The sequence below is a fragment of the Chroicocephalus ridibundus genome, chromosome 7 (assembly GCF_963924245.1).
Source record: "Chroicocephalus ridibundus chromosome 7, bChrRid1.1, whole genome shotgun sequence".
Taxonomy (NCBI): domain Eukaryota; kingdom Metazoa; phylum Chordata; class Aves; order Charadriiformes; family Laridae; genus Chroicocephalus; species Chroicocephalus ridibundus.
Genome location: NC_086290.1, coordinates 43,764,306 through 43,789,404, shown reverse-complemented (window position 1 = coordinate 43,789,404; position 25,099 = coordinate 43,764,306). Strand labels below are relative to the sequence as shown.

The 25,099-nt window shown below is 51.0% G+C and overlaps 1 protein-coding gene and 1 long non-coding RNA gene across 5 annotated transcripts in view; one reads left to right on the top strand and one right to left on the bottom strand.

The window, feature by feature from the left end:
* The first annotated feature begins 1,480 nt into the window (after positions 1-1,480).
* ARL4C (ADP ribosylation factor like GTPase 4C) lies at positions 1,481-8,274 on the top strand. Of its 2 annotated transcripts, XM_063341966.1 has the most exons (3): positions 1,481-2,670; positions 4,850-6,009; positions 7,495-8,274. In XM_063341966.1, exon 1 carries the CDS (start codon positions 1,673-1,675, stop codon positions 2,249-2,251), a length of 579 nt encoding a protein of 192 aa, XP_063198036.1. In that variant the 5' UTR covers positions 1,481-1,672; the 3' UTR covers positions 2,252-2,670; positions 4,850-6,009; positions 7,495-8,274. The 2 variants fall into 2 exon arrangements, with proteins under 2 accessions (XP_063198036.1, XP_063198035.1); XM_063341965.1 differs by having other exon boundaries at positions 4,850-8,274.
* Positions 8,275-8,752: 478 nt separating this feature from the next.
* The window catches only part of LOC134518656 (uncharacterized), a 54,454-nt gene continuing 38,107 nt past the window's right edge, over positions 8,753-25,099 (bottom strand). For 2 of the 3 annotated variants that reach the window (XR_010072023.1, XR_010072025.1), the window contains 3 exons: positions 16,063-16,246; positions 15,427-15,525; positions 11,516-15,297 (listed from right to left, as the gene is read on the bottom strand). This is a non-coding gene — a long non-coding RNA (uncharacterized LOC134518656). Of the gene's footprint in view, positions 9,047-11,515; positions 15,298-15,426; positions 15,526-16,062; positions 16,247-25,099 lie in introns of those variants that run through there. The other variant, XR_010072024.1, reaches the window with a different exon arrangement.

Below are 25,099 nucleotides of genomic sequence, written 5' to 3'. Positions count from 1 at the left end.
AGCCTGAACTCACACCAGCTCAAAGGCCAGCTGATCAGGACAACCCCTGGTGCACAAAACATTTTCATTTTCCAGCCCATATGATGCCTGTGCCTTGCTTTTTGAATGGCTGTGCAGAGCACAGAGACGACGCCACCTCACACATACCGAGGAACGTTTCTCACAGCCACACACTGGCGGACGGGGAGGGACGGAGCTCCCTGCACTTTTCACGCTGTCACCACATGGTGATTTCCAATCAAAACTGTGCCCAGTGTCACCTCCAGAGACCGTCACAGCAAGCTACCTGTATTTTTAACGATAGCATGTGTTAGCAGGTAGTCTTATCTCCATGCAAAGCTGCAACACACATCCCCAGGATGAAATATGAATACGAGAAATGATCCCACTCCAGCCTGACAATCCTCACTGCATGCTGCGCGGTGAAAGCATCTTAAATTAAAAGCAGTATCTGTCTTCTGCAGTACACTTCTCTCTCCAGGGCTTTCTAGTTAATCTGTCAGATACAGTTGATATTTATTTTACAAATGCTGTAAAATAGGGGATGGGTAACATTGTCAGAACAACCCTGCTGCTGCTCTTTGTCTCAGGAGCAATATCAGAAATCAATGCAATGGCAAAGAGCGGGACAGGTCTTCCCCACAGCATGCAGCAGAGGTGGCCTCCCTGTCCCCACGCTGGCCTGGAAGGGGCTTCAAGGAGTAGCTGGGCCAGCAGCTAAGTGGCTTTGGGGCACTGAGCCGTGCTGGGCTCTGGGAGCGCTGGCTGGCCATAAGGATCACAGGGGCTTCAACATGGTTTGAAAGTACTAACACCGTTTATGAAGTATGAGATACAAAAAGCATTAATAGCAGTGATGAACACTAGTGTCTGTCCCCCCCAGGTTCAGTGCAGGTGAGGTTTTCCCCTCGACATCTCTCTGCTTTGGGAGACTGTGACAACCCCATGGGGATGCCGATGCTCCACGTCCCAGCACCACGCTGCAGGGTGATGGTGACTCCCCAGCTCGCAGGATCCCATCGCATCGCTCTCCCACGTTCTGGGCTCAGCTTGTTACCGCTGCTCTCCAGCTCACAGGATCCCATCGCATCGCTCTCCCACTTTCTGAGCTCGGTCGTCCCCGCAGAGCTGAGCCTGAAACCACTTTTGCAACCCCCCCAGTTCCCTCAGCCGGGGATTATACATGGTGCAGCAGAAGGTCCCTCCTTGTGTCTCTGCGCAGCGAAATGATGCCTTGGCTTGGTACTATTTTTAGGTGGGTTTTATGATTTCTGCGGTCGGTGACGACGAAAAGCCCAGGGATAACCAAGCTTTAACCACAGACGGGCGCAGAGAGGGGGGCAATCTGCTCCCAGGGTCGTCGCCTCCTCCAGCACCGGGGCTGTGCCCGGGCACCAGGACGGAGGGGCTGCAGGTCGCAGCCCCGTGGCTGCGGGCGGCGGCGGGGCCAGGCAGGTGCCGGGGCGGGGCGGGGCGGAGCGGGCGGAAGGCGGCGGCGCGGCCCCTCCTCCCGGGCGGGGCGGCGGCGGCCGGGAGTCCCCGAGCGCTGCCGGAGCCTCGCGGGCCGCTCAGCTCCCCTCCGAGCCCGGCCCAGCTCACCCCGAGCCCGGCCCCCGCCGGCTGGCGGTGCGGGGATGGGCGCGGGGCTGTGAGGGCGGCGTGAGCCGTGGCCATGGGGAACATCTCCTCCAACATCTCCGCCTTCCAGTCCCTGCACATCGTCATGCTGGGCCTGGACTCGGCGGGCAAGACGACGGTGCTTTACCGGCTGAAGTTCAACGAGTTCGTCAACACCGTGCCCACCATCGGTTTCAACACAGAGAAGATCCGGCTGAGCAACGGGACGGCTAAGGGCATCAGCTGCCACTTCTGGGACGTGGGCGGTCAGGAGAAGCTGCGCCCGCTCTGGAAGTCCTACAGCCGCTGCACCGATGGCATCATCTACGTGGTGGACTCAGTGGACGTGGACCGGCTGGAGGAGGCCAAAACGGAGCTGCACAAGGTGACCAAGTTCGCCGAGAACCAGGGCACCCCGCTGCTGGTCATCGCCAACAAGCAGGACCTGCCCAAGTCCCTGCCGGTGGCCGAGATCGAGAAGCAGCTGGCCCTCCACGAGCTGACCCCTTCCACCACCTACCACATCCAGCCCGCCTGCGCCATCATCGGCGAGGGGCTCACGGAGGGCATGGACAAGCTCTACGAGATGATCCTGAAGCGGAGGAAGTCCCTCAAGCAGAAGAAGAAGCGGTAGAAGCCCCGCAAGAGGCGGGGAGGGATGGGGAAGCAGACAAAGGAACCGAAGGGGGAGAGAGAACCAAAGCGATCCTTTTTGGTTTTAATTGTTATCATTATTTTTTTTCCTCTTTTTTTATTTTTTTTCTTTCCCCTCCCCTCTTTCCAAATGAAAAGACAATAGCGGTGATAACAAAGCCGCTCCTGCCAGCCAAGCCCACATCCCGTCTGCAGGCGAGAGCCGGGATCTCCCTTCTCCCACCACCCCATTTCCGTGTTCCCAAGGGCCGGATACGGACCACTCCCCCCCGGACCCCTGGCCCGCGACCACCGAGCTTTTGTGTGCCGGGGTGGGTGGGCAAACAGGGCAGGACCCTGTTGAAGTGCATTCGGGAGAAGCCCAGCGTGCTTCTGGATCTTTAACGTGTGTGGTTTTGGGTGGGTGGTCTATCGAGGATGCGGCGAGGAGGGATGAATGCTGGGGGGGGGTGGGATGGGGGGGTGGATGCGAAGGCAGCGCCTGGGCTCAGCAAGGTCAGCAGTGGTGGGAGGGGAGGCTTCCAGCTGCGCCCCCATGCCTGCCCGCATCTCTTCCCCCGTCTTTCTCGGTGGGAAGGGGTGTCGGAAGCCGGAGCGGGGGGAGGAGGTTGGACCAGCACAAAATGTCTGGGGGTGGTGTGGGTGATGGGTAAGGGGACAAACACACCACACACGCACACCCCCGGCTGGTGTTTTAGGGCGCAGATGGGTGCAGAGCAAGGACAGTCAGACTCCAGGCTGGGGGGGGGTGGGTCGTAAGGCTGCGGCGGCGGGGGTGCTTAGTAGCTGCTGAGTGGTGCTGAGCTTTAAGCTGTTTGCTTAAAAGAAAGGGGGAGGGGGGAAATAGAAGGAAAAAAAAAAAAAGGCAATGTTTTGGGGTGAACGCTGGTGGAAGCGTTGGGGAGCGGGGGGTGTCCAGGAGTCTCCCCTTGTCAAAGGCTTAGTTGTGTCATCTTCTGAAGCAAAGCGCCCAGCAGGTCTTTATTGTGCTCCGAGGGGGTAATTTGTTCCAGCTGGGGAGGGCGGAGGGGTTGGTGTTCAAACTAGGGGTTACTTAATAAAAACAAACAAAAAGCGAGGTTTGTGGTACCGGTCACCCTGCCGCTCCGCAGTCTGTGCGAGAGGTCAGGGCAGCGCTTAGCGAAGGTGGGGTTTGGGGGGTGGGGGGGGCGTCATGGCAGGGACAGACCTGAGATGGCCAGAGCTTGCGAAAATCTCTGCTGAAAACGGACTCGGCAGCGCCGGGAAAATGGCAGGGTGTAAAGAGACACTGGGGGGGGGGGCGGGGGGAGATAACACTGGGGGGTGTGTTAGTTTTTTATAGAGATTTAAACCCAATTCAAAGCAGAGAGCCCCTCGCTGCCAGCAGTAGCCGGGTGGGGGTTGCCTCTTCGTGCTGCGCGCCCAGGGCAGGGTCAGGCCACGCCGTGTCCTTCTACGGGGAGACATTTTGGTAAATGGATGGGGCTGAGGTCCTGGGGACCAAAAGTCATTTGCTGTCTGTGTTTTTTGTCCTGGGACCCATCTCTCCAGAGGAGAAAACCAGGGTCCCGGCTTTCCACACTGCCTGCGGAGCAGAAGCAGGCAGCCCTCGGGGGTGTGAGGGGGGGAGCAAAGAGCTTGAATTTTGAGCCACGCAGTTTGGCGGGTGTTTCTGGTGATTTTACACCAGCCTTCCCATTTGAAAACCCCTTCCCAGAGCAGCCAAGCAGAAACCACCAAGCAAACAAAAGAAAAATGCCCTTCGGGTTTCAGGGAGTTGATTCTCCCCTTGCAGCAATGAGCGTGGCACCTTCCAAATAGCTTTTTTTTTTTCTTTTTTTTTCTTTTTTTTTTTCTTTTTTTTTGTGTTAGGAAACAAATGTTGCAGCCAAGTAGTATTTCTCTTCTTGCGGGATTTGTGTTCCCGACGCAAGTCGCGACTTGTGCACTGAGTGAGTGGGCTGGTCCCATCAGTTCAGGTGGCTCCTTTCCTGCTTCCTTGGGTTTTCTTTGCTTTGTCTTCACCTCCAACACTTTGGTACTTGCTGTCGAGAGAGGGAAAAAAAAAATAAAATATTTATTTTTGATGCCACAGAAGCCATGTGCATTAACCCTTTTTTTTGGAGAACAACCCATTTTACAGGCAAAATACAAAGCTATGGTTTTTTTCCCCCTCAAAAAGCGATCAGGTTTTAAAAATGACATGCGCAGGCTGTTAGTTGTGGATTTTGCCTCCTTGCTGTCAAGACATAGGTCTTGGCTTTAGCAAACACTGGCGTGGAAAGCGTGGTGGCGTGCATTTACGGAGCTTGGTCATTCCTGGGAGTTTGTTACACCTGGCTCAGCCGAGCATCCCCTAGGAGAAAGGGCTGGTTTTCAGAGGCGCGCTTGGGCGTGCGCCGAACCAGCGGTTGCCCACTTTGAAGGTTCAGCTCAGCCAGGTGGGACGCTGCGGCGGTGCCGCCCCCGCCAACTCCACTTGCTGCAATAATTAAAAGAGACTTTTCCGATTAGTAGCTAAATGGCTTCCGTGGTATTTCTGTAACGTTTCCCAACGGTATGCTGATTATTACTTTTTTTTTTTTCCTGGATGAAGATGTGCATCGCCTGCGGTGGGCTAGAAGAAGAGGTGCCTCGGCAGAACAGCGGTTAAGGGAAACTGCCTGGGTTGTTGCTCTGAAGACGAGCTGGACTTTACTGCAAGGTTGTGCGTCTTCTCTAAATATGTTTGAATGGCCTTTTTTTCTTTTAGCAGACGTCACGACGTCTCATTTCCCCAGGTACCTTTATAGTGTTCCAAATCCTGCTGCCCGTGTCTTACCCTTGCCATTGTCCATTAGTCTCTGTTCCTCCCATCGTTTCTTCTTTTTTTTTTTTTAAAAGATGCAGACATAATGCTGTGAACTGAAATAAATTATTTATACAATGAAAGGGCCTGATATAAAAAAAAAAAAGTGTTCTTCTGCTTATTTCTCAGTATCAATGCTGCGTTTTACAGTTTGTTCTCGTCGTTGCTCCAGCCTCCCCAAGGAGAGGAGACGTGGGGATGGAGCAGTGACCTGTGTGGGATCACTCTGTACCTGGCGGCACACTGGCATGGGTCTGTCACATGGCAACTTTCTGCAGCGCATCCCTCTAGGATGTGGGGAAAACGTTGATAATTTTGCAGTTAATGAAATATGAGATCTTTTGCAGGTCAGTTAATTTCTCTGCGTCTTGGCTGCTGTTTGTGAAAAGGGAGAACGTTGCAGTGGCGGTATTTTCTTCCTTCGGTTCTTTTTGTTTTAAGTCTATATGAAGGAGGCCATCACCCCATGTGAGAAGTGAGCAAGAAAGTCCTGGTTTTGCTCAGTGTGGCTTTTTTTTTTTTTTTTCTTTCTTTCTTTCCCCAACGCGTGGCCTCAGGCAAGCTGTTTGGGTGGCAGAGAGCCAGGTCTGCAGGGGTTACAGCACCAGGCGGGCAGTTGAGAGCAGGATGCTGCAGAGCTGGAGGCTGCCTCTGCTCCTGGGTGGCTGCTGCCACAGGAAGCACAGGGTGACATTTCGGAGAGGAGAGCTTGTGCTGGGTGGTAAATGACTTTTTTTTTTTTTTTTTCCTTTCTTTTTAAAACGATGACACGGCAGCCGGAGAGGAAATGATGAGCCCAGTTGGTGAAAGCAGGGCTTGTGAGCGCTTAATCCTGCTCGAGGTTTGCACTGGGATCGACTCTGCTTCCCTGGTGGCTCTTCTGGTTGCCAGGGTGCCCAGTTCCCCGGGTGAGAGGACATGCTGTCTGCTTTGCAAGATCAGGGCCGTGGGGCTCTGAAGGGTTGCGGGACCTGGAAATGAACCCAAAGGCTTACCCAGTGGTGCAGTTACTGAGCTCCCATCACAGCTGCTGGTGCGCACCCAGAAATCACTTGGAGCAGAGTTGACCGGTGGTTGGTCTGTGGTGTTCAAGGATCAAGTTGCTGAGTGCTCAGCTGCCACGCGACTGCACAGGCAGCCTCTGAAGGGTGCAGTTCCCCACTGGCTCCTTCCTTGCACAGAGCATCAACCGCGGGTTTCCATCTCTGCAATGCCAGTGGCATGGTGGGCAGCAAGGTCTGGTCTGGCACTCCTGAAGATGCTTCTGACCATTGCTTCCCTTTGCGCCTCCGGCCCTGTTTTCCAGGCAGTGTGTGGGACATCATATGTTCCTTCTGGCCTGTGTTTCATGGATCTGGAAGCCCAAAAGTGGATACTGCAATGCCTGCACCCTCCTTAGCATGAAGGGACTCATCCTCACTCATGCCACCTGGCAGGAGCCAATTTATGGGGGGGTTTCTGCTGGCATGGAGTCATGCACACTGGTGGTGTGTCCCTGTACAGGCTCATCTGTGCCCAAGGGAGCCCGGACTTGCATCCCTTGGGCACACAGGGTGACCTGCTGTGTCCCATGTGGAGCTGGGGTGGGCTTTCCTCCTTCTGGTTTAATGGGGAGAATCATCCCCGTCCCTGCAGTGGAGGAAGAGAAACAGACAGAAGGGTTTGGGCTGTAGCTTTTGAGAAGCTGTGACTTTGTGTGTGTGTGACGGTGCCACTGGATCTGTCCCCCCCAGCCCTGTGACGGGGTGGGGGGGGCCTAGCTGGGATGTCTCAGTTTATCTTACTGCGAAAGCCACTGGCTTGCAGGAAGGGGAGTTGTGTCTTCTTGCAAGCAAATCTCCTTGTGCCTCAAGCTGCAAGGACGGACATCCTCCTTCGAGCCACACAGCCTCTCCTCCTGGCTGGAGAGTGCTTTTGTCAGCAGGGGTTTTTTTGTGTGTTCAGGCCAGTTGTCATGAAAACATTGCACAAGGACCTTGCTGACCTTGCAGTGCCCTGAAGCAGTGTGCTGGCTGGGATTTATGCTGCCGTAACATCTCCCCGAGCAGGCGATGCAGTGAAACAGTGAGCGATGCTGGAGCCATGGTCCCCAGCCTGATTTCTGGGGACCCTTATGGCGCCCAGGCCACCACGCAGTGCCCAAGGATGCTGCCCCTGCATGGCACCTGTCAGGAGAAAAACCAGTGAGGCAGCAGTTGGGCTGTCAGCTGCATCAGATCTCCACAAGCATGGGCTAGGAGCAGGTGAGAAGGACCTGCAACCTTTCTGATGGCAGAAAAGGCAAGAAGAGAATGAACCAGGGCTGGGGTCCAGCTGGGAGAAGTAGGAGATGGGGTTGGGACAGAAATAAGCAGAGATGAACTACCAACATGTCTTCCACCGCTTCTCTGCAGGTCCCTGACGTACCCTCTCTGAAGGCCACCAAGGGAGGACTGCTGAGCGATCTCCACTTGCTCTTACGGACAAGGGTGCTTCAAACACCCCTCCGACGGCTTGGCATGTCCAAAATTTTCATTCACATAGTTTCATGACGTCTCTTCTAACCCCAGATCCCTGCAGCCCTTCCTCTGCAAGTTCTCCCTCTGCTTTGTCTCTTGGTGTCTCAGCTCCACAGGCCCTTCTGCCTCTCTTTCCCCGGTTTGCCTCGTTAAGCTAAATCCCTCTGCTTTATTTCAAATGGGATTTGCCTCCCAAGCAAGTATCTTTAAAGGGATCATCTTCGTTAATGTAATTCATAGGGTTCAACCCTTGAAGCATAGTGTAATGCAAAGAGAGCTGTTTCTTTGCACAGCACAAGGTGCCTCCAGTCAAAGTTTGGGCGGGGTGAGGATGACCATCTCTTTAAAATGGACTAGAAACTATTACAAGAAGAGGAAAAAAAAAATCCCACGCTGATTCAAACTTGGACCACGTTTGCTTTGTCTTCGTACAGTCAGCTCCATCCTCGTGTTTCTTCAGTGTGAATTACCCCAAATGACATGTACTTTTTGTCTGAGCAGCAAAAGGCCACTGCAGTGGGTCAAGTCTGCAGGACATTAGGCACTTTACACATGTATCATGCAAAAAAAAAAACCCATAGTGCTTGCCTAGTAGAGTAAAATTGAGACATTTCATCACAAGCATATTCTTATTTAGGATAGTTCATGGTGACTAGGGAATATGGAGAGGCTCAGCCTGGGAGTATTTGCTCTAATAAACCATTCTGTTTATTTCAGCTTAGCTTGTGTTTGCTTCCCTTGGATATTCAAGTGAGATTTAAGGGAGGAGAGCTTACGAAGAAGAGCAACTCTCCAGCAACCACATTAAAATACTGGTGCAAGGTGAGATATGAAGCCTATAAATCCCCTAGGTGTTCACGCTGGAGCTACGTTCAGCTGACAGGTGACCAGAAATAATCTCATGTGCCTAATGACCCCCTCATCCTCCCTCCGTGACAGCCTTGGCTAATGATGTCTTCTGGCTTGCAAAAATACTGCAGCAGGAGGAGGGTAGTTTGTGAGAAGGGCTGCTGAGCCCATGGCCGCTGGGGGAGAGGGACGACAGCCCGCTCGCAGACACTGGGGAATGGGAGGCAAAGATCATCCCGCCCACACACTGTATTATTATTATTATTTATTATTTTTATTACTTCAGCCCAGTGGTACCTGAATTTTGCAGCTGGAGTGGGCTACTGTCAGCTTACAAAATTCCTCTTGATCCCAGGTGCTGGGGCTGGAGCATTCCCAAAAGTTCGTGTCCAGGGAGACAGGCGTACCTGATGATCCTGATCCCACCTGGTGTTGCTTTCGAGTTTGTATTTCGCTGCCACAAAGCTGGGTCTCAACGCAGTTTTTCAGGATCTGCCACCGGTTCCTGCCTAACCCTGGTCACATCACTTTAGATGCCCCCGGGCTTCTTTTCCACAGGTGTAGAAGAAGGTTGCCAGCATTTTTCTTACTCCCAAAGCTAAAAAAAAAGAAAATGGTGGTGCTGTTGTGACACTCAGATCCCTATACTAAAGAGGCTAAATGTGCAGGAAAGAGGGGAGATTTAGATTAGATATTAGGAAGAAGTTATTTACTGTGAGGGTGGTGAGCCCCTGGCCCAGGCTGCCCAGAGAAGCTGTGGCTGCCCCATCCCTGGAGGTGTTCAAGGCCAGGTTGGACAGGGCTTTGAGCAACCTGGTCTGGTGGGAGGTGTCCCTGCCCAGGGTAGGGGGGTGGAAGTAGGTAATCTGTAAGGTCCCTTCCAACCCGAACCATTTTGTGATTATGTGGTGGGGAAAGGGGTTGAATGGTCCTTGGGTTGGAGGAGATTGCTGCAGGTCCAGGTACAGGCAGAGGAGCTACATCAGGGCTGAGTGCCTGGGTTCAGCATCCAGCTGAACTTCATTTTATGAGCCATGTCTCTCTGAAACCTGTCAGCCATATCCTCCAAGTTATGGCTGCAAGAGGGAAGTTAATAACCTGTTTTAAATCCCCAACCCATACTTGTGGGCTCCCCTGCAGCTACAGGGAGGGTAATGAAGTCCTGCAGGCAGAGGGGGTGGCACGGAGGCTCCCGTCACTGCCACAGCACCGTGCCAGCGGTGGCCAGGCCATATGTCCAGGGCTGGAGGCAGCCCAGGACACTACAGATCCACCCATGCAGAGGTGAAAGACCAGCGTGGCAAGGGGAAATGGGAACACGGGTCAATTGTTGTGCTGGTTAATGTTTAAATAGCCCTCAGAAAGCCCCTTCCCTTGCTGCTTGTGCTCTCTAACAAGGGGGCCCTTTCAACTCTTTGGCAACTTCCCTCTCCTTTGGCTTCTGCTGCTCCTTTAAAACGTCCACAGGCAGGAGGGAGAATGGCAATGTTGCAGCTTTCCAATGGTTTCTTGCCCAGCGCATCCTCCCAGGATGGACCACGTTCTTTCCCAGCCAGCCTGAGAGACCTCCTGGTTACTTCAGAAGGTGGGATGTATGAGAGCTGGTTGGTGCCAAGATGACAATGATTTGTGGGGGGAAAAAGGAAGAAAATAACAACCCACCACCCACATACCACTCTTGGAGGGTGCACGTGGTTGTTCCCTATCCAACCTAGCTAGTGACAGCCACATCTCCAGAAGAAATATCCCATGCATGGCCAAGGGTGGCCATGGCATCTGGTGGTCCCAGAGAGGTGGGGGGACCCTGCTGATGTCTCTCCAGAACCCTCAGCCCAGCTCTGGGACCTGCTGCATTTCTTCTAGGACTTCCAGCAGCTCTGGAGCATCACAAACTGGGAAAGGAGCAAGGATGGTTTAAGCTCATCCCCTGCCAGTTTTGCCTGCAGCTTCTGGCACCGAACACAGCCATTTTCCCACCCATCCCAGCCTCTTCCAAGGTGCTGCCCAATGGTGTGATGGTCCATCATCAGCTGCAAAACCTCATGCAGGACAAATAACCCATCTGGGCCCCCTTCTGCCTCCTGCTCCCTCCCGCCCGCGTAAAACTCGATTAGAGTTTTGGGGGGGGAGGGGGGGGTGTTTGAACTGTTTATTAAACCCCAGCATAAGCGTTTCTTTTCAGCCTGGCTGCTCTGTGACCCTGGTAACTGCCAGAGTGTAATGGGTGAAAACCAAAGCGTGATTGCAGGCGAGGAAGTCCTGGTGTGACAGTGTGTTTGAAGAGAGCGGCAGAGCATGAGGAGGCCATAAACCCCTTGGGAGGTCACTGAAGAGGCTGGGTTTGGGAAAAGCGATCCCTGCTGGAGTTTTATCACGGTGGCCAGAGGATTTATAACCTCTGAGGATGCTCTGAGCTGAGCAGAGCTTGCACTGGCTCATTTTAAGCTAAAAATTGGCTTAGCCATGGAGGAAGGAGAGCCTGGGAGAAGAGGGCTTGGGGTCCATGAGCGATGTTCTCATCCCCTACCTCCTCCCCACACCAGCCTTGCTGCAGGGCTGGAGCCCAGGTGCCTCTGGAGGCAGCAAACGCACAGGCAGATGCAGGCTGCTGCTCCCCACCCCTGTTCATGGGTTCCTAACACCAAGGCTCGATGTTTATCTTGCTGTTGCCCATGGGAGACTTGGGGGCCCAATGCGCCTTTATTTTTACCTAGATTACAGAGTGACGCAGAAAAATGGGAGGGAGAAGGGGGGGCTGTGTCTGCTGAGACCGGGGAAGTATTCAAGTTCCTTATCTGTAATTACTTGCAAAGAAGTCCTGGGTATATTTTTATATATATTTATATATTTTTATATATATATATATATTTATATAGATATATTATTTATATCTATATATCTCCTCTATATATCTCTATCTCCAATGCATGTTCTGTTTTTTATATATATAATTGCATACAGGGAGAGTACCAAGAGACCTCTCATACTGTGGATAATTCATTAGCTCTTGTGTCACCAGAAAACCTTGCCTTCCCCAGGGTTTCAGCCCCAGCAGGCAACTGTGTGTCACTGTCCCAGCAGGGACAGCCGTCTGGCATGACAGCCTGAGCATGTGTTAGGAGAGAGAAACTTCAAACATGAGCCGGAGTTGGAGGAGCCTCGTCTTTGCCAATGGCCGCAGGACCTGCGGCACAGCTTCTGAAAGCTGCTTTCCCCAGTTTTGGTCAAGCACATGCCTGATGGTGCCGAGCACTGGGATGAGGTGGGAGCAAGCTGGTGGGATGGAGGTCTGACATGGGGCTCGCCAACTCCAACCCCTTCAAGAAGCCTTCTTGCCTGCTGGCTAAGCCACGGCTCTGCCTGCCCCTCTCAAAGAGGGTGTTTCTTCTGGTGATTGGGACCTTTTTTAATTTCCAGCCCACAGCCTTCCCCAGCCACTTTTTCCCCATTTGCCCCTGTGCCAGAGTTATCCCTTAGCTCAAATGGCTCTCCTCCCCACTGGGCACGGATGTGTTTATAGAGGCAATTGCAGAGAGCGTGGGATGGGCAAGAATGTCTCAATGTCTCCACTAACCTGGGTCCTATTTCTGCTGTGAAACCAGGGAGGGTGGAAGGGGAAATTTCAAAGGGATAAGAAAGCCAGAGTATCCTCCACGCTCAGGCTGAGGGCATATCAGAGAGCTGGAGGTGGCAGGGCTGCTTTTGATGGGCTGGACAAGGGGACATGTCCTCTAGGGCAGATAGAGATAGACCCAAATTTCCACTAAGACCTGAACTGGGAGTGCTGCAGTGGAGCTGCACAGAGGCAGCAGAGGGATGGCTACCCGGATCCTGTCATTGCCTGCTCCTGGGCAGACTCAGCCCTGCAAGGTCATGTCTCGGTGATCAATAAACCGGGGGGAGAGAGGCCCCGTGCAAAATGTTGGCCTCTGTAATGGAGCTGCTTGGAAACCATCCAGTGCTCCTCTTCCCTTGCCATCCAAAAACGAGAATTCATCAAAAATGAGCCATTTCATGGAAACACTGGTGGCAAAAAGCCACTATGAGGGTGAAAAAGAAGCAAGCCGCAGTGACTTTGAGCATTTGGATAATGCTGAAACAACTTTTCTGGAATGGGGCATGTTTGCTTTGAGATGGCTCTTTATTGGAAATTTTTTAAGGCATGTTTTGTTATTAAATGTATATAATAAAATCTACCTTGAAATCTGAGCAGCGCACAAAGGAGTAACCTCCTCCCAGCGAAGAGATGGTCCCCAAGAGCATCCCACCCCAACACACGTGGGTCCTCTGGTCTCACTGGGAGGTCCTTCCATCTTTTCCGTGCTGTGGCTTTTTTCTAGCTGGGCATCCAGGAATCTCTGGTATCAGTAGTCCAAAAATCTTGGGAAACTCCCAAGAGCAGAAGTTGCAGCAGAAGAAATCCTTCCCCTTTTTGCCCTCCTCCCAGCTTCCTGCCCCGTTAGAGCTTCTTTTATTATGAAATATGCAGAAAATTGTTGGGTTTCTAATGATCTGAACTCCTTCAGTCAAGACAAGACTTGGCTTGCAAAGAATGTGAATTATTTATGTGTAGATAATAAGGAGAGGGAGAGCACCAGGAAAAAGGAGTTTGATTTTCATTCCCCTCAGTGCTGCTCCCGAGGCTTTGCCCTACTCAGAATAGCTATTCCTGATTATCCCAGGTGGACTAATTTACGTGGGGACCTTCCCCTGTCTCCATCAGCAGAACCCTCCTTTTTGCTTTAATGCAATCCACCGTGGATGCAATTGCTAAACAGGGGTAAGGGGGGAAGACACTTCTCCCAAAATTCACCCCAAACCTGTATTCTTTTGCATCCTCGCATATCCTAGACTAACTTTTCTTTAGGCAGATCCCCTGGAACAGCGCAGAAATCCAGCTTCCAGCACCAGCCTTGCAAATGCAATGTCTCACCCTGAAGAAACCTCATAGTGCTGTCATAAGCCAGAAATCCTGACATGTATATAGTTTTTTTGTTGTTTTTTTTTTTTGAGAAGCCCTAGCAAGGGAAAGTATACAGCTTGTGAAAAAGTGTAATGGCAGAAGAACAGCTTCAATAAACAGATTTAATATAAGAAACGTCAAGAGATTTGGGGCTGCAGGAAAATGCCTGGGAGCCTTAACACCGTGTGGTGCAACTTTGAGAGGGAGATTTGGTTCTCGGTTCTGTATAACGTCCTGCAATGCTTAAATGGAGCAAAGGCACAAAAATAATTGAAGATCTACAGCTCGGCTACTATTTGCAGCAGGGGGAAATGTTGAAAAGGAAGGGGAAGGTGTTTGGAAGTAGGAAACAGAGACTCCGGTGCATCTCGCCTCTTGATGTGAGCTCCCAGGACATCGCTAAGGGCAGTTCATGAAAAGTCTATTCCTGCTGGCAAAACATAGCTGAAGGCAAGGGGGACCAGGGCTGAAAAGGTAAATCCACTTAAAAAGTTGCCCTTTTTGGTGAGCGGAATATTGGTAGCTTCAAGACTCATTCATAAAATAATGGAAGGAAATTTCTAAAAAGCTCAGACTTCTTTTCTTTTTTTCTTTCTCCATCTCAAAAGGGCCTGAGCTGTTTCTTTTCAAAGCAAAGAGAGATTAAGCCTAAACTGGAATTTCTCACTCCATCCCCACGTTGCTTTTTTTCTTGTTCTGTCTTGACTTTGCTTTGGGTCGCTCAGAAAAACCAACCAGCCCACACGGAGATCTTTTCTCCTCCCCATCCTCCACAACTGTCATTAGCAGAGCTGGGGACAGGATAGGAGTGAGGTTGGTTTACTGTCCCTGCTTGAAATCCCCCCCTTTAGCCAGACCCCACATTAATGGCAAAAATGTCAAAGGGTTATGTCTTAACTGAGTGAAACAGGACAGAGAGGGAGGTGGTGCCTAGCTAAGTTGATCAAGTTGCTTGGTGCAGGTATGAGCTAAAACTAGCAGAAAGTCGCATTCTGATTTTGACACAACCTTGTCAAAATAGGGTCAGTCTCACACATTGCACAGGTGGATGAATGCCTCTTCTCTCCTTCCCTGGGTGCTGCTGGGGACGGCACAGATGGGCGCAGAGTCCTGCCATGGCTGCGTGGCACTGCCCTGTTCTGGGTGGCTGGTGACAGTGGGGAGGCTTCCCCAGGGACATCCCAGACATATGGCAGGGACGATGGAGAGGGCAAGCAGAGCCCACAGTGTTGCATGGCTTACAGCCCACCCCGTTTCCTTCCCCTCAACTTGGGCAAGCTGGCGCAGGGCAGCCAACAGGGCTGTGCAGGATGGGCATGGACAACATGCCCGCAGATAATGTGCCTTTAATTACTATTAACTACTTAAATCATGCTCTCCATGGCTCTGCTTAAGACGACTGCATTAATTGCTCACAAACAAGCTCTAGACACGTACAAGCTGTAACGGAGACAGCAAGTCACTGAAATCCTGTCCCCTACAGGTTTGGTCCCTTGTTATCCTCCTTTTGACCTGCCACAGAAGGCACATTTTCCAGTGATTTGCTCCAGAGTTTGTGTGTTAAGTTTTCCAGATGACTTTTGGGTTGACCTGATGGCCGAGGGTCTTGCTTTGGGATGCCGTCCCCTCCTTGGGGACTTTCAAGGCATGAAAGATCATTTACAGCAGCTCAAGAGGGACATCTCAAGCTCTGGCTCTCAAGGACAGGAGGGACAGGAGAGTCCCTTCGCTACTCCAGTGCTTCTCTTTCAGCTCAGCTGAGACGTGGCTTCCAGCAGTCATCAGGAGAAGGGGGAAATAAAAGCAGGCAATGAAACCCCAGGACCCTCGCAGAGTCCTGGCTGGGCTGCAGCAAAGTTCCTGAGCTGGGCTGGATCCAGCAAGTTCTGCAAGACAAGAACAGTGTGGGACAGAGCGAAAAATTCAGTTTTAAGCCTAGAGAGCTCAGGCTAGGCCTGACTTTGAGGGAAAGCAGCAAGTCTTACGGGGGAAGAATTAAAAAAAAATCAACTTACAAAACAAAACACTGGCAGAATCTGAAATCGACATGGGCTCCAGGCAACAAAATCAATCACAATCATATTTTCCGGGCCATGCTGGTCGTCAGACACAATCTTAGTGCAGGGTGGGAGGAGGAGGAAAAAATGCGATCTTAAATTCGTATGGGTGAAACCAAGAAAATCCCTGGTTACAGCATCAAGAGCCACGTCAGCTAAAACATAGGAAAGCCACATGGCAACCATTCCCAAGATGAGAAAGGAAGATTTAGAGAGAGCATCAGGGCTCGGTCAAGCTTCTTGCTCCAGTCACATGGGACTTTATTCCAATAGAGCTTTTTGGGCTTTGACAAAATGCCCGTGCCACCGTGCTGCAGGTGTGTTTAAACGCCCGCAGCTGATCTTCCAGCCAGAGGACTGGAAAACACACCACTTCACACTACCGAGAAGCCTTTAGCCCCTCTGTCATGCACCATCATTCCTCTTCCCACCACCAACAGGACAGCCAAGAGGGGGTGAGAGGCATTTCACTCTCCATCACAAGGGTTATTGCATCAGCATCCAAAACAGAGATGTGTTTGAATCAGTCTGATTATTCTTGTGTCCTTGGAAAATTAGCTCAATTAAAAGAAAACAAAGGCAGAAATGGCTCACCGTCTGGGAAGCCTGACAGCTTTAGAGCCAGCCCTTCTCAGGAGCTCCTCTCTCGTGTCCCCAGTGCTGGCAGGGCGCAGGCAGGGAGGAGTGGATCTGGCAGGGGTGCGAGTGTGCACGTCTGCGTGTATCAACCTGGAACAGGTTGCCCAGAGAGGTGGTGGAGGTGGTGGAGGCCCCATCCCTGGAGACATTCAAGGCCAGGCTTGATGAGGCTCTGAGCAACCCGATCTAGTTAAAGGTGTCCCTGCTTACTGCAGGGGGGTTGGACTAGATGGCCTTTAGAGGTCCCTTCCAACCCAACACATTCTATGATTCTATGATCACACCTGTTCCACAGCTCTCCATTGACGGTGTTCTCATAATATTGACTCCATCATCCCCGATTATAAACAAAGCCAGAAAAAACTCCTTCCTATGAAAGAAAAATGATTTTGGGGGGAGGGAATGTGTTTCCCTGAGCATACATCATCCCCAAAAGCATGTCAGGCAGTAATTAATCACTTCAGGGTGTTTGCAGATCTGTAATTACGTGGAGTGAAAGGTTTGGCAATACAGTTTGCTATCAATCATCGCTGCGTATCAGTCACGTAGTCTGGGTCACCTCCTAACATGGCTGCCAGTGATTTCAAATGCTAATGTTTCAGGCAAAATCTAAACCCTCAGATTTAATTTCCAGCATTTCAAATGTTTCGTGTCACATTCCTGTCCTACAAACCTCTGGCAAGATCCTCTCCTGACCAGCTGCACAGGAGATAGATAGATTGATTCATGGAGCGAAGATTTCCAGAATTGCAGTGGGTAAAATGCAATATCTTTATGGGCGGGTGTTTTCTCTCTGGGCCATGCACACATTTTCCTGCACACATTATCTTTGGCCACAAAGAGTTTACACGGCTTTGCAGAACGCATCTCGGCTCCACACGTGCAAAAGCACTGACTTTTGCAGGACTCTGCCGCTTCCCTCCCCTTCCAAGCAATACCAGCTCATTTACACAATTGCCACTCCTGGCAATTTTATCGGGAGCTTTGTGGTATTCAGAGGTTTAGCAAAAGCTCCGTGTCCTGGGGGGGGGTAACTTTTCATAAGGAAAGAGGAACGTGCAGCCTCATGGGTGAGATGGCAGATGAAAAGAAGCCAGTACTTAGCATGAAACAAAAACAACCCTAAAAAGTAACTTATGAGTAACTTATGAGGATTTTGCAACAGCCTGACTCATTATTTTATTTATTTATTTATTTAAATCTGAGGATTTAAAGGAGCCCCTTCTACCCACACTTTTTTTTGTTGTAGTCACAGCCTTGTTCTCCAGAAAAATGAACTGCCTGGCTTTCCTGTGAGCCGCGGCACGGGCCCCCCCATCTGCACCCACGTGCTGGACGGAGATGCAGAGGCTCAGACCTTTGCCAGAGTCCGGCTGGACAGCGAGTATCGGATGTGGCAAGTCCCTTCTGGCCCCTGGCACAATGTGTCTTTGTGGATTTGGCTGTCCTGCTAGATGGCACAGGAGATTTTTTAACCCTCTCTGGGAGACTTTAACTTGTTTAAGTCTGCCTGCTGGAAGTGGTTTTGTCCCTTTTAACGGCCATTTATGCAGAAGTTGCATGCAAAGCCTTCCTGACATCCTACATGAGTAAGGCTAGGGAAGTCATCTAGAGAAAACAGAGGATGACTGCAGTGACCAAGCCCCAGAAGGCTGGGGTTTTCCACCCACAAGTCAAACAACAAGCCGCTGGCACAGCTGTAGGTAAAACCCAGCTCTCCCAAAAGTTTGCTCTTGTCCTTACCCTCAGGCACCCTGCTTTCGAATGCAAAGAGATGCACCCCAAGACTGTGTCTGTAATAAGTAACTACAATCCCTGTCTTGAGGATGGGATAGAGAGCCATGAAAGTCCAAAGGTGCCAAATTAATACTGCAGAGTCAAACATCATGTCACATGCTCTCCTCTTTTCAAAGGAAAAAAAGGAGTCCAAGCCCTTAAAGAGCACAGAGTGTGGGAGGCTGGCTGGAAACCCATGTTAGAAGAGTGTCTGGTAAGATCCATCGCAGCCAACCTACAAACATGGACTGCTCATTCATGGCATCAGAGACATCAGACACAGGTTTGGCCCAAAAGCTTAATCTTGGGTAAAAGTGTGAGTTGTTTTTAAAAGATGTGTAGACACAGTGCTTAGACATATGGTTTAGTGATGTTTTTTGTCAGAGTTAGGCTGATGGTTGGACTCGATGATCTGAAAGGTCCCTTCCAACCTAGGCGATTCTATGATTCTATGACAAAGCCAAGATGCAATAAAGCTAAAGCCTTGGGTCCCTGTGCCCCCAGCAGCTCACCAGATTATCTCACTGGTTGTAAGCATTGCAGCAGGGTGTTGGGGAGCGATGAGGGCTCTGCCTCCACCTGCAGGCCTTAATTAAACCTCCAGCGACCTTTTCACTCTCTCGTCTGGGAGACTTATCTCCGAGTGAAGTGCAGTTCCTGGAGGCGACACAAAAAGATGAGCTTCCCTCCTTGCCCACCCTCAGCCCATCAGTCACCGCCTCTGGCCTCTGTGCTGGGATTGTTGGAGGGAAGGGGAAGCAGGGTCAGGGCAGGGCTGATTCATCCCTGGCCCACCTTCAGCCTGAACCCTTGTTGATCCCTCCATGGGGATGTGCCTCAGCTCACGGAGCCGGACAGAAGACGCCAGGGGAGGGATAATCCTTGCTGCCACAGGGGATGCAGGAATCAGCGGTGCAGGGGCTGCATGGCGGCTCGGTGCAGGGGTGGCCGGTGCATCCCTAGGGGAGGAGAGGAGGCAGCTAGATGGATGTGGCCTCAACCCCAAGGGAACTGGGTCTGGTCCACCTCCAAAATAGTTCCTTTTTGTAACACTGGGGGCGAGCTGTGGCTGAAGGGAGCATGTCAGAAGTGTGGCTTGTTTAACCTCCCCTGTTGTGTATGGTGGGAGAAGGATCCTGACCAGGCAAGAGTTGCCAACACGGCTTGATAAGCACTATGGCTCTCAGCAGTTTAGGATGTTCTCCAGCCCCCTGTTGTCTGAGTAGCCCTGTATCTGCCAGGCATAGCACTTGGCATGGTGTCATCCCCATTTTCAGCATCGCTGTTCCTGCTTAGATCTTGCACAGGGGCTGAAAAGGGAAAGAGAAGACCCGATGAGACCGATAAAACAAAGATTATTGTTTCAGTGTCGGGAGGATGGACTCTCCCTACACATGCCAGGCCCAGGGAGGTCCAGCACCGCATCTCCCCAGCTTCACAGAGGGAGACAGACAAGTTTCTGAGGCAGGCTGGACCCCGCTGTTGCTTTCTCTACCCTGTGGAGCACTAGTCCAAAGACAGAGCATCCTCCCTGGAGACCCACATCATCCCCCGGTCACCTGGCCTTCGTCCAGGGCAAGCACTTGGGACACAGAAAGCACAGGGCTGGGTGCCAACATGGATGGATACGGCTGAGCGACCCCCTTGATCTCATCTGGCGTGGCCCAGGGAAGGAGAAAGCCCTTCCCGGTGGCCTGCGGCCCCCCCTGAGGAATGCGAGCTATGCAGGGACCAGAGTTCACTGCAACCAGGCGCAACGAAGGGCAGCTGCTGTAAAAGGGAAAGATAAACCCAATAAATCAGGCTGTGGGAAGAGGAGGGCACAAGTGCACAGAGCTGCCGGAGGATGGTACGAGGCAGCCCCTCCATCCCCGCAGGCAGAGGGAGGGGGGATGTGGAGGCCAACCTGAACCACAGATGAGCCTGGAGATGGGGGATGCAGAGCACAGGGGCAGCATCCGCAGAGGGAGAAATGATGGGAAAACCTGTGAGCCTGGCCACAGTAAAGTGAGCAAAAAGCATCCACCGGGGGCTAAATCGTCTACTTTACCTCTGGCAGTGTAAAAAAAAAAAAAAAACAAAAAAAAAAAAGGAAAATGCTGGGAAAAAACCAGAAGCAGCGGATTAGGTACAGGTGGAAAAAGCCCTCAGAATACTGTTTTGCTCTCAGTTCTATTGCATTTTATTTCATATTATTTCCATAATGGGAGATGGCGGTCTGTATTCACTGGTGAAGCAGAAGACACACCACTGTCCTTGGAGAAAGTTACAAATGGCTATGAAGTATTTTAAAACCTGTCATTTCTTTTTCCTGCTTAGACAGGCAACCTCCCTTAGGCTCGAACCTCCATTGTGCAAGCATTCATTCCTGCAGCTCCAGTGCCACATGTGAGACTCCAAAACAGCAGTTTAGGGGAGATGGATGGACATCTTGACGACTTAGTTGGTGACCTGCTCCCCTTTCTTGAGCCCTCCAGGTGAAAACAGGTATCCAGACACGTGTTTTTTTTGGGACACAGGCGTAGTCAGGTAGCTAATACTTGCTTTCCCAGAGTGCAGTTATTCTGTGCCCTCAGTGAAAAGAAATCAGTGCTGGTCCACATCCATTCTGTGTAAGCAAGAGAGCTGTAATAAACCCACAGCAGATGCTCTGGATCTCATCCCACCTGGTATGGTCAGAGCCGATGCACCCCGGAGGAGATGACACCAATATAATCCCAGCTTCCACAGCAAAATACTGAGAACCCAGCTCCAGTGCAAACTGAGAAACAAAATGTTAGCCTGCTCGTCTACAGAGAAGCAGATGGGAAATGTGACCCTTGGTGCCCCCAAAAATAAAGAGTGAACTGTGTAGTCTTGTGGCTTTTAGCTCGATTTCTTAAGATGCAAGGCTTGTGCAATGAGGACCCCACATGCCACCAGCCAGTCCAACATCCCAGTCCCAAGAAACTTCTGAACCCTTTGGCCAGTCTCCCTCACATATGGCAAGGAGCTGAAGTCTCACTGACATGAAGCGCCTACGAGCCTTGCGAAAATAGGTGACTCGCTCAAGAAGAAAGAAGAAAGCTATAAATATCCTGAGTGAGGGAAGGATTCATCACTCACTCAGTTCTTCTCATACATCAGAGAAAGCTGTTATAAAAACCCCTGCCACAAAGAAAGGCCCAAGGATGAATCACTCCTTATGAGATACCAAAGAATCCAACCACAGCGGCGAAACCCAAATGGACCCAGACATCCTTGGTGCCTCTGCTCCGAGATCACGTATTCATGCTCATTGCCTGGCCTGTGACCATACAGTGGGCCCCCTGTCCCTTTGGGAAAGGTCTCCTGGGGGCAGAAGGCCATCTGTCTGAAAAGAGGTAACATCTCCCTTTGAAGATGCTGCCTACAAAGGGCTTCTACCTCTAAAAGACTGAAGAGCAGCAACTACCCGGGCCTGTCTGCCATTTCCCAGCCTGAATGCACTCCCTAAAAGATCGGGGGAAATGTTTTTTGGGATGCATAAAATAGAAAAGAGAGGAATCAGCATCACAAGTCCATCTCTCTTCCTCCATGGGCTCCCACTGTGTCACATCTTTTTTTTCCCCTCAGCTAGATTCGAGCGAGTTAGGGACTGGGATCTGCTGGTAAGGATAACAACTGGTCCCAGCTGGACCGTTGGCTGCAAGGGCAACTGCACCTCTCTGTTCAAAGCCCATCCCCACAGACCACGCTGCCTCCCAGCTTTCATAAGCTGTTAAACACAACGCTCTGAATGCTGTGCTCTGGTTTTGTGGTCATTTGGCAGGCTAAAGGAAACTCTTACGCCACTTCTCAGTGAATGTAGTGAAACCAAGTGAGATGTGTTGGGGCAGAAGCAGCATGCGACAGAGAGGAGAAAAGGAGCAGCTAAAAGTTAAAGTTTGAAGGCTATGGGGCTGAAACCGGTTGTTCACTAGCCAGGATCATGGAGAGGGCTGGATACTGAATACCGAGATAACGTAGATGCCTAGAATAACCTAAATAGCCTAGATAAGCCCTAGTCTGGGTTATGGCATATCCATCCATCACCGAACTGGAGCCATGGAGCCTGCTATGACCTGACTCAAGCCTTCACGTACCGTCGCAGCAACTCTGCATTACAGATCCCAGGGTTGCTCAATGCATGGCCAAGGTCTTTGAATCTGCCACAGGGCAACGTACAGGAGGGTGATAGGGTCTGAGACTCTTGATCTGACTTGTGCTGAAGGGCTCTGCTGAAGCAACGAAGTCCAGCCTGAAGGAGTGGCAACAAGCTTATGGTGGGTAGGGCTGAAATAGATTCATACCAGCACTGCGCACAGGCAGGGATGCCGAGAGGAAGGGTTGGCAGTGGCCAAGTTGATAATGGGTCACTAGCACTGTGCAAGGCCACGGGGAAGTGTCTATGCCTAAGAGAGTGACACCCACTGAACCTGTGGGGTGCTGCTCTCTGCAAGGTATAAGGTCAGGCATAGGCTGTGGAGGAGGGGAGGTGTGTCTTGATGAATTTGTTCCACCTGATGAGCAGATGACAGGAGGCTTAGAGGCTTATTTTTCTATCTCTCTCCAGCCATGCCTCAAGCAACGATGCCCAGTCTTTTGCTAGAGGTAGAAGCGATAGTGAGAGCTTTTCCAAGTCTCGCCTGTTTTTTCAGCTCCTCCTTATTTTCTTGTCTGTTCCCTCACTTCCCCAAAGTCCTGAGAGTGCCGTAGACAAGTCATCTTTAAAGTATGAGCCCTCATTCACCAACAGGTCAAACTATTCCCCAGCACAATCTTGGTAGCTATCTGTTCAAGCCAGAGCCAAAGCCCCACAACTCCCTTACCCAGGAATTCCTGAGGGCAGGGAGCCCTGGGAAAGGAGGGCAGCTTTCCTAACACTACAGGGGAGATGGATGGAAAGGGCAAAATGGGTCAGAAGCGTATTTGCTTATTGTGGGCTCTTTGCAACAAGGGGATCGCATCACATAGCAGGCACCCACAGGAGGCTACAGGAAGCTTAAATTGGGCTTCCCTCCTAAATCATCTTGATGACGTTCAGGTGTGAGCAGTTCCCAGGTTGGCATCTTAGAGGCACTTTTGAATTTCATCCCGCACCATTCTTCAGATGGAGCGCTCAAGTCCTCAGAGCCTCTGTCTCTGAGCCCCCTGGGAAATCCCAGCAGCCCAGCATTCCTCCACCAAGAACTACCAGCTGCAGTGGGGCATCGTGCCCTGGTGCCCTGCACCACATGCACATTGGGTTGATGCTTTGAGCGCCACTTGCCTCGTTAACAGTAGGCCACAGCACCTAGTTTCCTCTCCTAGACAAGTCATTCTTCCCAAATTTCCTTCTTTTGTGTAGGGATTCCCTCTGTTTCCTGCTACAGGCTTAATTTTCTCTGCACTATAAGCACTTGGAAGTATTTGTACTGTCAGAGAGACTGGCTCATCTGTTTGGCTATTTTTATTCCTCCTGCCATAGCATCTCGAGAATTGTTTTTCCAGAATAATCTCTGGAGGTCAGGAAGGGAAAGAAATCATCTCACATGCAGCCAAATGGATTGAAGGCATTTTCCTACACAACAGGACCCTGTAATCATGCTGGAGTCTTTAATATTGATGCTTCAGTTTGAAGGAAATTCAAAGCAGAGGCATGGTCTTTAAGTAGTGCCTTCAGCATAACATGAGATGTTCACATCAGGTCTGGGTGCCGAAGGTGCCAGTCCATTGGGGGAACTGTGGGGGAGCTCAGTCCACTGTGCTACTGAGGACTAAAGAATTTTGGTTTCTTTCCAGGGCTGTTAAGCCTCAACTGAGCATCCTCCAAAAATTGCTTTTGCTGTCAGCACGACCAGATCTGGCACCTAGAAACGTGGAAAGATCAAGACTCTGCAAATATGAATTTCCCTGGAATAAGATAATAAAAATATTTCCAGGCTCAGCTCACTCTTCATGACGGCATTAGTACCTGGGGACCCAGGTTCCCTTTGCTGCTTCTTGAAGGCAACATGGCCATGCTGTGGCAAACCCGGTCTTGCCCACCAGCATGGTATGGTGTGGAGCATCCTTTGTAGACGGCTGCTCTGCATGCAGGCACACGCAGACGCCAGCCTGGAAAGCATGGGCCATGCTGTTTAAGAAACACTGCTCCAAGTCAGCAACTGACTGCTTCTGACACTGCTGTGCAAAGGAGACCAGACTTTGCCAGCTTCTTTACCCTGGCTCCCACCACCAGGGTCGGTGCAAGCTGGCACTCATCTGGTCCCAGCATGCCCCACTGCCGTAGCTCTGTCAGCCATCCTCCATGGGTGCCACAAGGACCAGCCTACACCTGGTGGGTAATTACACAGGGTGCAAGTCTAAACTAGAGAATCCTTCTGAATTACCTCTGTGGATACTTGTAACGTGAAGCTGTATTGAGCCAAAATGCAAAACCACATTCTCTTCATTACATTAAACCAAAACCCCCCACATTTATTCCCTTTAATCTCGAAGAGCACATCTGGATCAGCTGCTCTGCAGACAAGACATAGGAGAAACAGGCAGAAAACATTTGAAGTTTCTTTAGACCAGAAAAGCATTTTCAGAGTATCGTTGATGCTATGAATCATTTGAAGATTTTTTGTGGGACACATCTGAAGGTCTGAGCGTGCCTTAAACACCCCAAGCTTTCAAAGCATTTTATTTTTCCTTATAGGTGGGGCTGCTGTGGCTTTTGGAAGATGGAGTATTCTAAAACTTCTCTAAACACCATGAAGTTTAAAACTGAGTCTTTTGTCCTTCAAGTGTGTGAATACTCCAGGGCTGTTGGTTCAGATGAATACTTCTAGCATTCACTGGTCCCTGACCCTCAGCCTCCACGTGGCCTGTTAGCCCCAGTTTGTCCGTGCTGCTGGTGCTGCCAGAGGTGATGTGATGTTGTGCTCCACCTGCAGCTTCTTCCTGGATCATGTCCTCAGTTCCCAGTGAGCAACTGCTCCCTTGTCAATGGTCTTGTCAACTTTGAGGGCATCAGTGTCTCTTGCTGACACTCTCTCCTCACACACACGGCACATGACAGTCAGGTCTGAACTTGTACCAGCCTCAGTTTTGCTCCTGGCAATGAAGCAAGCAGCTGTCATCTGCCTCTGCTTCACGCACAACACAGCATCCTTCACAACACTGTGGTGCAAAACTCCCTAGGGTGGCTATACTGCAGGAAGAGCTGGGAGCCAACTTGGCCCCAGGCATG

Coding starts and splice junctions, on each gene's coding strand:
- ARL4C (XM_063341966.1), top strand. CDS start 1,673: ATGGGGAACATCTCCTCCAACATCTCCGCCTTCCAGTCCCTGCACATC.